At 40.2% G+C, this 11,013-nt stretch overlaps 1 protein-coding gene across 2 annotated transcripts in view; it reads right to left on the bottom strand.

Moving 5' to 3' along the window:
- The window catches only part of ankrd6 (ankyrin repeat domain 6), a 51,342-nt gene that overhangs the window by 26,891 nt on the left and 13,438 nt on the right, over positions 1–11,013 (bottom strand). Inside the window, exons 1-2 of one of the 2 annotated variants that reach the window (XM_015400733.1) lie at positions 3,233–3,337; positions 2,782–3,123 (exon numbers count right to left, since the gene is read on the bottom strand). In XM_015400733.1, the coding sequence (XP_015256219.1) occupies positions 2,782–3,063 (282 nt within the window). In that variant the 5' untranslated portion in view covers positions 3,064–3,123; positions 3,233–3,337. Of the gene's footprint in view, positions 1–2,781; positions 3,124–3,232; positions 3,338–10,337; positions 10,659–11,013 lie in introns of those variants that run through there. The other variant, XM_015400734.1, reaches the window with a different exon arrangement.

The following is an 11,013-nucleotide window of genomic DNA, read 5'->3' on the forward strand; positions in this document are numbered from 1 at the left end:
TGACTAACTGGATGTGCTCTCTTCATCCTCTGACATGGGAGCTGGCTCTGAGCTCGTCTGCCTGGCTGTGTGTTTCCTGGACGGGGCCGCCTGTGGAGCTGATTGACAGTTGCCCTTTGTATCTCTGCTTCTGTCTCCTTGAACCCCAGTCGGCCTCAGCAGATGGCCGCTCACACTGAGCCCAAAATAACTAAATGATCAATATCCTCTTATGCACATATACAGCACTTGCTTTTTTATCCAAACACTTAATTTTGATAGATGGGAAAAATATTGCAATATATAGAGCTCACACTGAGCCTGGTTCTGCTGGAGGTCTCTTCCTGTTCAAAGGGAGTTTTTCCTCTCAATTGTCGCTACAAGCATGCTTAGTGTGAGGGATTGCTGAAGAGTCAATGAGTCGATGCAATGATTTCCATCAAGAGATTAAGAAAGACACAGAGCTACACATCTTTCTTATCAGAAAGAAAGCTAGGGCTGAAACGATTAATCAGATAAATCGATTATTGGAACAATAATCTAATTTAGCTAATTTAGCAATCGATTTATCATTAACTGTTTTTGCTTTTAAGATAATCTGCTGTCAATCTGCTCCATCTAGAACTCCCCAAGTGGAAAGGCTTTATTTTCACCTAGTTTAAATTTCATTAAAAAATCTTATTTAAAGAAACTTTAGCTGTCCGACTATTAATCAAAAAAATAAACAAAAGATTAATCAATTTGCAAAGTAATTGTTAGTTGCAGCACTAAAGAAAAACCCTGCAGCATCAGCATCTCCAATGTTCATCACTGGTATTGACAGTAAATAAAGTATTACAGAGAAGGACAATACCCACGTTCAAATGTCCTGAGACATTCCTAAGAGGATCGCAAATAAAAAATCTGAAAGTACATACAGGTATTAACAGGCTACTACTATAGGTGGCAGTCCAAGGTGGGAAGAATCAATATAATTCACCAAATAATCCTCAAGCAGACAAAAGGTGTTAACATGCCCAGCAGTGGCTGCTGATGGAGAGGAGGCTAGGCTACATGCAAGCAGGAGAAATGTTCAACTATTGGCCTAGAGTCAATCTAGGCCAATAGTTGAACATTTCCCCAATAGTTTGTGGGCGGGGCTTAATTTATCTACAGCACCCCTAGAAAGACTAAAACAACCAGCCCCAAGCCATGCAATTACTGTGGATAATGAAACTTGGCACACATGTGTAACCCACCAGGACCTGCAACAAAGTCTCTTGGAGCCATGGTCTAAACCCCACAGGAAGTCGGCCATTTTGGATTGAAGTTCAAAGTTTCACTATGATTTTGCACTTTATAGCCTCTATACTTGAACGGGTTAGGGTTATAGGGTTACTACAAAACAAAAGAATCCCAAAGTAGCAGAAAAAAAAGGACAGGCTGGATATCATGGAGACTGTGAATCTTATAAATGGCAGAGACACAACATTGCTTTTCTTTCCTGATTTTCAAGGCTGAACAAGCAAAAAAAAGAAACACTGAAAATGTTAGAATAAAAGAATTCACTGGATCAGATATTCACCTAAAAAACTGCCAACCTCCATAGAGCGACTGATGTCCCATTTACACGCGTCATGCTGGTTAATGAAGGCTCAGAGGACGCACCATTCAGTTCACAGTTCTACAATAAATCCAACATCAAATCCCACCATCATGGATCGCTCTGTTCTTTGACATTATCCAAGGAAATCCACCAGGATCCCAGGGTCTATGAGCTTCAGCACATGGAGCTAGAACTTCCCCGTGCTTCAAATGTTGTACCGTCCTTAACATGTTTGTATGAGCAGGGAGTCACTAGTAGACGATGCTGCTTTCTAATGTGAACTCACAGACCACGGATCTCATCTCACTTGTTCCACATCAGCCAATGTTTATGTACCTTTCTGCAGATCATGCAACATAATAAAAATGCAACGAACACGTAATGAAAGGCTTATGCTGAATAAACATACATGATCCATCCCAGCATCAGCAGTGCTTCTCCTTTCTTTGCAGCTCTTTAAAGATATACAAAATAAATTCATGCAAAGCTTCCCTTCAGATTAAGACATTGCAACAACTAGGACTTTATTCTGCTTACAGAAATGGCAACCTGTTGACTTATAAAGCCGACTCTTTTCTGTTAAAACTGCAGCAACAAGAAGAGAATGTGACTAAATTATAAGGAACAGCTGCCAGTCTCAGATAAAGATGGTGGCATGATTTGCAGGGGAGTGACGTGATTGGACACAAACACACATGTTCAGGCATTGTTCAGCGCAGGGATTAGCTTTAATGGTCTTAGCATGTCTCAGATTTAAAAAGAAGGAGGTAAATCCCTCATAAATAACTGGGTTTGTGCAAAGACAGGTGTACTTAGCTGCAAGCATGTCTGCAGAAATCTAACCACTCTCTGCTTCCACCAGTTTAAGGAGTTTCGTTATAAAAGCAACTCATTCTGTTAAAAATGACAGGAATAGTGATCATGCACAATAATGCACTGCTTTGATCAGAATTATACAATTGCATTGCAGAGATGGTTTAAAAGCTGCAGCTCATGCTGCTCCATAACGGGAAAGGCTGAGCAGATTAGCAGAGAGGGACACTGAGCAGGCCAGATGTGACATAAGAGCACTGAGAGAAACAGGAGGGAAAAGCTGAGAAAAGTGGGGTTTCCAGCCAGCTTTTAGCTCCGGTGGAGAAGGGTTGGACATGGTTTAGGGAGGGATGGAGGAAGGGGCATAGATTTCCACCCGCTCATTCACAGTAGGCTTGGCTAACCTCCTTCACTCCCTCTGATCCGTCAGTGTCTCTCCCAACTTTTCTCCACTTTCTTCTTCCCTGATTCTCCTCCTTTTCCTCTTCCTCCTGTTTAAGTTTGCTCCCCCAAGTCGTGGAGGATAAACTGCCTCTTGTCGCAGCGCTCACTGACCACAGCGAATTAACTTGACAATGCCAAGGATCTGGGTTATCACTGTCTGCGTGGAAAACGGGCAGGCATCCTGCAGGCACTCCCACAAGGGGGCATTCCAGAGGGTCCCATTCAAGACCACCGAAGGCCATTAGTTATTATTGTGATCACATTAATTTAGAGTTGAAACGGGTTTTCCAACCCAAAAGGATCTGAAAGCAAAAAAGAAGCAGCTGCTGATAACCGTCATCAGGTAGGAAAGGAAGTGGTGATATGAACTAAAAGCAGCCAAGGCCAACATGGCCGACTCCATGAACTCACGTCATCCTGAATGTCCAGGTCGCAGCCAGCTTTCAGAAGGATGCGCACAACCTCCAGGTGACCTTTGTGGGCAGCCAAGTGCAGGGGACCTCTGCCATACTGCGGACATAAAAACAGGCATAAGGAACATTTGACCCTTTAAACATGGGAAGAGGGATTAAAAGGTTGACAAGAATGAATATATTTTCAGGATCATGTTGGTGTCTGGTGAGAAAGCTATAACCAGGAATTAGCTGAAATTTGGTTAAAGTAATGCATAATATTTATATGATGGAAAGGCTAACTTTTTCCTTCAGATTAAAATCAGGAAAGTTTAAGAAAAATTGAAAAAAACTGGGTGCAATTTCAATTAGATTAAATTCATTTCTATAGCGCCAATTCACATCATGTCATCACAAGGAACTTTACAGTTCACCAGATCATCCAGTCAGATTTATTCAAAGTGTTGATTGCATCGACTCATGGACTCTTCAGCAATCCCTCACACTAAGCATGCACGAAGCGACAGTGGAGAGGAAAAACTCCCTTTGAACAGGAAGAAACCTCCAGCAGAACCAGGCTCAGTGTGAGCGGCCATCTGCTGAGGCTGACTGGGGTTCAAGGAGACAGAAGCAGACATAGAAAAAGAAGCATAGATACAAAAGAAAACTGTCATAGAGATAGAATGAAGCAGAATGATGAAATAGGGGTCCCTATGTTCTCCAGCAGTCTAAGCCTATAGCAGCATAACTATAGAGATAGCTCAGGATAACCTGAGCCATTCTAACTAGAAGCTTTATCAAAAAGGAAAGTTTTAAGCCTAGCCTTAAAAGTAGACAGGGTGTCTGCCTCACGGACTAAAACTGGTAGTTAACCAACTACCAACAACAGGAGAGGAGCCTGATAACTAAAAGATCTGCCTCCCATTCTACATATTTATATCACCAATGAGATCAGATTTTGTCATTTGTTAAATAAAGATAACAGAAGAAAGGAACTGGATGGGATTTTTATTGCTGTTATGAGGCTATTTGAGCTAGGATAAAATGTCAAGATTACAAAGAGTATTTTTGCCATTTAGCTTATGCATGAAGTGTAGTGAACAGTTTGGGTATCTGGGTTGAGAATACTGGAGAAATGGTTCTGATGGATGTATAAAAAATTCCAAATGTACTCAATAAAACAAGAGTAAAAAATAAATAAAAAAAAGCAGGCATGATGCTATAAATAGGTAGGAAGTGTCAGAGTCTGTCATCGCCTGATTGCACAATCTAAGTCAATCTGCAAAGCATAATGGCCCACATCACCGAATCCACGGATAAAAGCAAACAAACCCCTAATCTGTGCTCTTAAAGAATGGGATAAAATCTGCACAGCTGTTCATCTGAGCCAAACACAGAACAGAAAGTGATGTGAGCATCCAGTCAGACTGGGGACAGCAACAAAAAAAAAAAAGTTCATAGGACAGGAACATTCATAGGTCCCTGCCCATGAAACCTCAACCGGATGCTGGGTCCTCTGTGGGGATCAGGGTTGGAAGTGACTGCTAGAATGAAGTAGGTGGTTTTTGTCCAGGATTTTTCCCATTGTTTTTTTCCAGCTGGAAGAAATTTGGAAGGTCAAATTTATTGAAAAATTGTTGTTTCTTTAGGTGAACATTTTGCCTTCAGCAGACCCAAATCCAGTAATAACTCAGTATCAATAAAGCAGGGAGGTTTGAACACAGCGAAAAGTTTAAACACTGTTGTTACTTTGCAGGTTTTGTGCCCATTAGTTATATAAATTCTTAATCTCGGTCATTGTGTGTATAGCCTGGTGGATATGGTGAGTTGGTTTTCAATGGAACTGTCCCAGTTGTCCAGAATGTGATCTACTACCAGGACTTTCTTCCCCTTTCTTCCAGAAGAAACTCAACCATGGTGGGGATGTTCATTTGTTGTAACAATCTATGTTTTATTTTTTGATAATTTTTTTTAACAGTGTCCCTTTCTGGCAATGTGGCGATAAGAATAATTGTCTTGATGCCAAAAAGAGCCCAACAGATTTTACTTTCACAAGTGGAGCAGTACGGCTATCGCCATAGTGTTCTGCTTGATTTATGCATATAAATAGCTTTATTATAATTCATGCAGGGAGTATTACAGATTATATGCACACTGCAATGTAAGGAGAACAGGAAAGGAAAAATAGAAAAAAGGAGAAAATATGAAAGAAAGAGTAAAGTTTATCCAAAGGAAAAATGCTCAATAGTGGTTGTGAAGAGCCAAAGACGTGCCCCTCCAGAGCACTGAGGTGAGTGCTGGAGGACCCAAAGTCCCAGATGCCTAAAGGGATCCCTAGAGCAAAGGCATCCAGGAGGGGCCGCCCAAGGAAATCTGCCCTCCCACTAAGGGAAGATTGGGGGAATGGGCTTCACACTTAGTGGAGACTTGAGATGTTCTTGGGAGAGGAAGCAGTTTAGACCTGAACCCAACAACAACAAAAAAACACAGTCTCAATCACACCTTCCCACCCTAATGCCCAAACTCACAAAACACAGACTATTCAAACCAAAAAACAAAGATGACCCAGTAGGTGAACCTGAAACCCAGACGGGGGGGAGGGGAGCGGTGTCACCGCCATGGTCCAATCTATCTAGACCCCTTATCCCGCACCCGGACCAGACGACCCGCAGCACAAGCCCAACACAGGCCACCAAACCAGAACCTCCCTCCCCCCTAAATAACTTACAGGCCCAGAGAAATTAAGCCCCGCCCACAAACTATTGGCCTAGATTCCTGTAAAGGAAACTAGGCCAATAGTTGAACATTTCTCCTGCTTGCATGTAGCCTAGCCTCCTCTCCTGTATGTACCTTTTTGGATTTTTATTCTTTTTCAGATTTTTTAGTCCTAACTGTTCCTGATTATGCTACCTAATAGCTTTGCATCAGATACATGAATTTCTTCACTGAATCTCTCATAAAGGTCACTTCTATTCCACTGTATAAACTCAAAGTTGTTTACTATGTGAAACATATTCAGTCAACAGTGTATAACATGAAAATTGGAAAACAAATGAATGAAATAATATCTGAAATGTTATCATCCTAAATTGAGATGAGATACCAGGAATAAGCTGAATATGAGGACTAAAAATATTGGAGGGGGATAATATCTATCCATCTATCCCAAATGGGGTTTGCCAGGGGTGCTGCTGTCTATCTCCAGCTGTCTACGAGCGAGAGGCGGGGTCCACCCGACAGGTCTCCAGTCCATCGCAGGGATAATATCCAGTCAATTCCAATTTCAGCTGAGTGGGAAAGATGACACCCTGTTGAGTAGGAGGAATTGAATAATGGCACACAGAAGCTCTGATAGATCCGCAGTACACATCCAAGCTTTTTTCCCCCCCTTTTCTACTAGAAGAAGAAATAAAAACTATCATAGACGTTCTCAGTGCCTCATATCTGTGCTGTTATAACAGCAGCAGAGCTGCTCATCCAGTGCAGCTTCTCTACAGTTTCCAATTTAGGAAAAGCATGACTGAATGTCTTCAGCGGGCTGAAGGAGAAGACGTGCTCTGGCCCCTCCTTACTGAAAAAAGATGAAAGCGTTTCATTTCCAGAGAAAAATAGTTGGAAATATATCAAATTTATAAAACGACTAATATTTCTGCTAAAGAAAAGTTATAATTATTTAAAAACATTCTAAAAGTTGAATTTCTTATTTTCTTGTGATGTCTGTATGTTATTGGAAATCTCATGTTTCTGCTTGTATAAAGCTTAATTGCAGGCTTCATCTACCAACACAAGAACAAAGCAATAAACTCCAGGAATCATCTTGCAGAGCTGAGGTCTATGCTTTCCCTGGGTTCAGCACAGAGACGTTTCCACCTCACTGGAATGAAGCAGGTCTACTAAAGCCCGACTAAACAGCAGGCCCCACGTCAGCAACCAGCTTCTGTCGACCTACACGCTTCACAATGGCTTAATCCAGAAAGGAAATGCTTTGAGAGCACAAAATCCCTAAAAGAGCTGCAGTTCCTACAATTAAAAGGAAGAGCGTGTTTGTTTTATGTAACATGACGTCCCGTGCCTCCATCAATGGTAAGCAGGTTATTACAGTGGAATCTGGAATGTCCGTTTTGAAGCTAAACTGAAACGATTTAAGGTAAATGTTTAGCCTGGTATGTACTAAATGGTTAAAAGCCACAGTCCTTTAATCCACCAGAGTTCCTCACCGTACATCACAGCATCACCTTCTGCTGCCTGTTTATTTATTTACATCTTAAGGATAGTGTTTGGCTTTTTCATATGGATTAAATGTTTATTTTAAATCATTATTATGAAGTTAATTTTTCTAATCAAAATTATTTGTGCATTATAAGTGTGAATTTCAAGTTGCAGAGGGTTATATTATAAGTCTTAGAATTGGAATTTTTTTTTAACTCAGAAGTAATATTTTTTTGTACACCTTTTCAAATTTTAAGTACAAGTACACAAATTATTTTGTACATGTTTACACATCAAAAATACCTTACATTCTCAGTTTTGCTCCAAATGGTCCAGAACTATTGTTGCAAAAGTGTTTGTGCAATGTAACTTTGGTGTTTTAATTGTAGAATTTTTTTATGTGTCACATTACAAAATAAAGTTATGCCTCTACTTTAATTCCTGATTACACAAATGTTATTCAGTGTGTATTAAAGCTCAGCTATGTTTGGGGGTATAATACAACAACTCTCCTATCTACTTATGCTGTTATAGCCTTGGACTGCTGGAGGACATTGGTGACCCTTTTTATCATTCTATCTCTATTTTCCAATTCTGCATCATTTGAATTATTTCAAACTTCAGGGTTTTTCTTCTTTTTCTTGTCATAGCAGCTTCATCTGGCCTTATTCTCTTAGCAGTCCTACCATCATGGAGGAAAGCATCAACTCAACCGCTACTCTCAACGACTTCAATCACAGATGAAATAATCAGTGTTTGGTCCAGTTTCTCTTCTAGACATGGCTACTGGCTCAGCTTTTACAGTGACTAACTGAATGTTGCTCATTTTCATCCTTTTTTAAATTAAAACCGTCTCAAAGCTTGTCTGCTTCACCGTTTCTTTACCTGACAGAGCCACCTATGGAGTTTAGTTACGTTTTCTAACCTGCAAAACATTTTTTGGATTAGTGCTTCTTTCTTCCACCTCTATGTCTGCTTTCTCTCCACTGTTACTATACTATGTCTGCTTTCTCTCCACTTATACTATATGGTGTGAGGGATTGCTGCAAGGCCAACAAAACAATGCAAGGAAGTATCCACTGTCACTACAAGCTCATCCAGGAAGAGCCGATAAATATAATCAGCTGGTCTTCCTTGGATAGGAAATTGATTTGCTAAACTTATTGATTTTAATTTCACTCTCAATGGATTTGAGATGACATGTTGTAAATTGATGCTCAGTACGTACGTTGTTGTTTCTGAGCTGTCACAGCATTCCTTTTCCTGGCCAGAGCAACGCTAATGAAACGTTCCCTTCTTTATCCGAGATTAAGCCATTATAAAGGCCCTCTGCCAAAAAGCCTAACGTCAGCAGGTCAATGGAACCAATTTAGCACTGGTGAAGAATCTGCATTATGACAGGAATGAATATTGTATAAAACACCACATTTAGCATCTCTCCTTATTCAGACGGCTGTTTGTATTGAAGTTAGTAAAACCTTTAGGAATAATGTAACTAACATTAAAAACAGCTCGTTTATACAACAGAATATAAACTAACAACTAAATACTAATTCAGGAAAGAAATTCAATGATAAAAACACTAAATTGTAAAAATAAAAAAGAAAACTTTTTTTTCTTATTTTGAATAACAAACCAACTTTGTTTATTAATACTTTAAAACAACCACAGCTGACAGAAAGTGCCCCACTAAGCTGCAAACTGCTAAATCAAATGTATTTATACTTTTACTGAGAATCTAATGAAGAACACTAGGGATGTGGGAAAAAACTCAGCTTGGCAATATTTCATGTTTTTTTGCCGCCCGATATAATATCGATCTTTCAGTTCTTAGTATTGATTTTAAAAAATATTTTTTTTTGCCTAAAACAGTGAGTTAAATTGGGCTAGCTGTGCAGCGCCACAGATAGAGCCCCTTTGCTGTGGGGCGCAGCACCATATTCGTAGTTGAAGCGCTCACAGTGGAAGACGTGGACTGACTCTAACCCCAAATAACATGGATACCAAAATAACTAAATGATCAATATCCTCTGATGCACATATACAACACTTGCCTTTTTATCCAAACACTTAATTTTAATAGATGGGAAACATATTGCAATATATAGAGCTCACACTGAGCCTAGCGCTGCTGGAGGTTTCTTCCTGTTAAAATGAAGGGTTAATATGCTTAATTTAAGACATTTGTTCTTATTTCTAGATATTTTTTGCAGTGTAAAGCCTGAGAGATGCAGTCTTTTTTCTTTTTTTTAAAGACTCAGAGCTCACACTGAGTCTGGTTCTGCTGGAGGTTTCTTCCTGTTAAAAGGGAGTTTTTCCTCTCCACTGTCGCTACAAGCATGCCTAGTGTGAGGGATTGTATTTGAGTCAATGAGTCGATGCGATCAGCTGGTTTTCCTTAGATAGAAAACTTTGAATCAATCTGACTGGATGATCTGATGAACTGTAAAGTGCCTTGAGATGACATGCGTTGTGAATTGGCGCTATAGAATTAAACTGAATTGAATTATAGTGATATTACAATATTGTGATAACATCATATTGTGACCCAAGTATTGTGACACGTATCGTATCGCAACACCCATGCCAATACTCATCCCTAAAAAAGACACAAGTTACCTTTAAAGAAATTTGGAGAGAATCTGTCAATCAGCCATATTCAGTTTGAACAAAATGAAATCAAAGATGTAAAGTGTCCTGGAAATGAAAGCAGTAATAACTACTACTGACAACACAGGGACACAGGTGGTTAACAGCCTTCATAAATAGGAACCAGTAGTAGTAATGTAATGTAGCTAACACGTTAGATGTGTGGCTAAGAGGTTTTTAGCAGACATAATCTGATGGGCAACAAGGAAAATAATGAAAAACAACAATTGAAATGCTTCTGCATCTAGACTGACTGAAAGTCCCACCTTGGTGACGGCTACTTTGGCCCCTTTGTTGATGAGCTGCACCACATTGTCTGCTTGTCCCTTGTGTGAAGCTATGAGGAGGCGCTCAGAGAGTGCGAGGACCTCAGCTGCATCCTGCTGGCTCATGAAGCAGGGCGAGTGATGAAGCCCTCTTTCAACACTTTGTTCCAGTTGCTAAGAAATGTTGGGATGGCCCATCCGTTCAATAATCCAATAACGACACAAGGTGAAAGACGGCCTAAGGGGCTGCAGGGAACGATGATTTCCTGCTGCTAGAAACCCCCCCTCGGCCTGGATTGTTCTCCATCGTACTGCTGTGATCTGGGAAAGGAAGAAAAATAAAAATCAATGCGTGCCTCCTCAGCAGGGTATCTGAGAAGTGTGTGGACATTCAAAACCCATCTACAGTCATCATGGGATCAGGAGTATTAGAGCTCAGAATGTGTGCCCATAGTAGAGCTGGGAAAATCATTGCATTTGCTTTATAACCACTTTTTACAAAACCCAATTATCAAATCTCCAAGGCACTCAACTGTTGCCACATTCAACCAGTTTTGTTTAGTACAGCTTTTCAGACAGTAAGTGAACATTTTCATTCCATAAAGTGCAGCAGTGATCAAATGTAAACAGTATGGGAGAAAAACATGGCTCAAAAAAGGTGGCAGTAAAACAATTA

Source organism: Cyprinodon variegatus, unplaced genomic scaffold (assembly GCF_000732505.1).
Source record: "Cyprinodon variegatus isolate N-32 unplaced genomic scaffold, C_variegatus-1.0 Scaffold1140, whole genome shotgun sequence".
Lineage (NCBI taxonomy): Eukaryota > Metazoa > Chordata > Actinopteri > Cyprinodontiformes > Cyprinodontidae > Cyprinodon > Cyprinodon variegatus.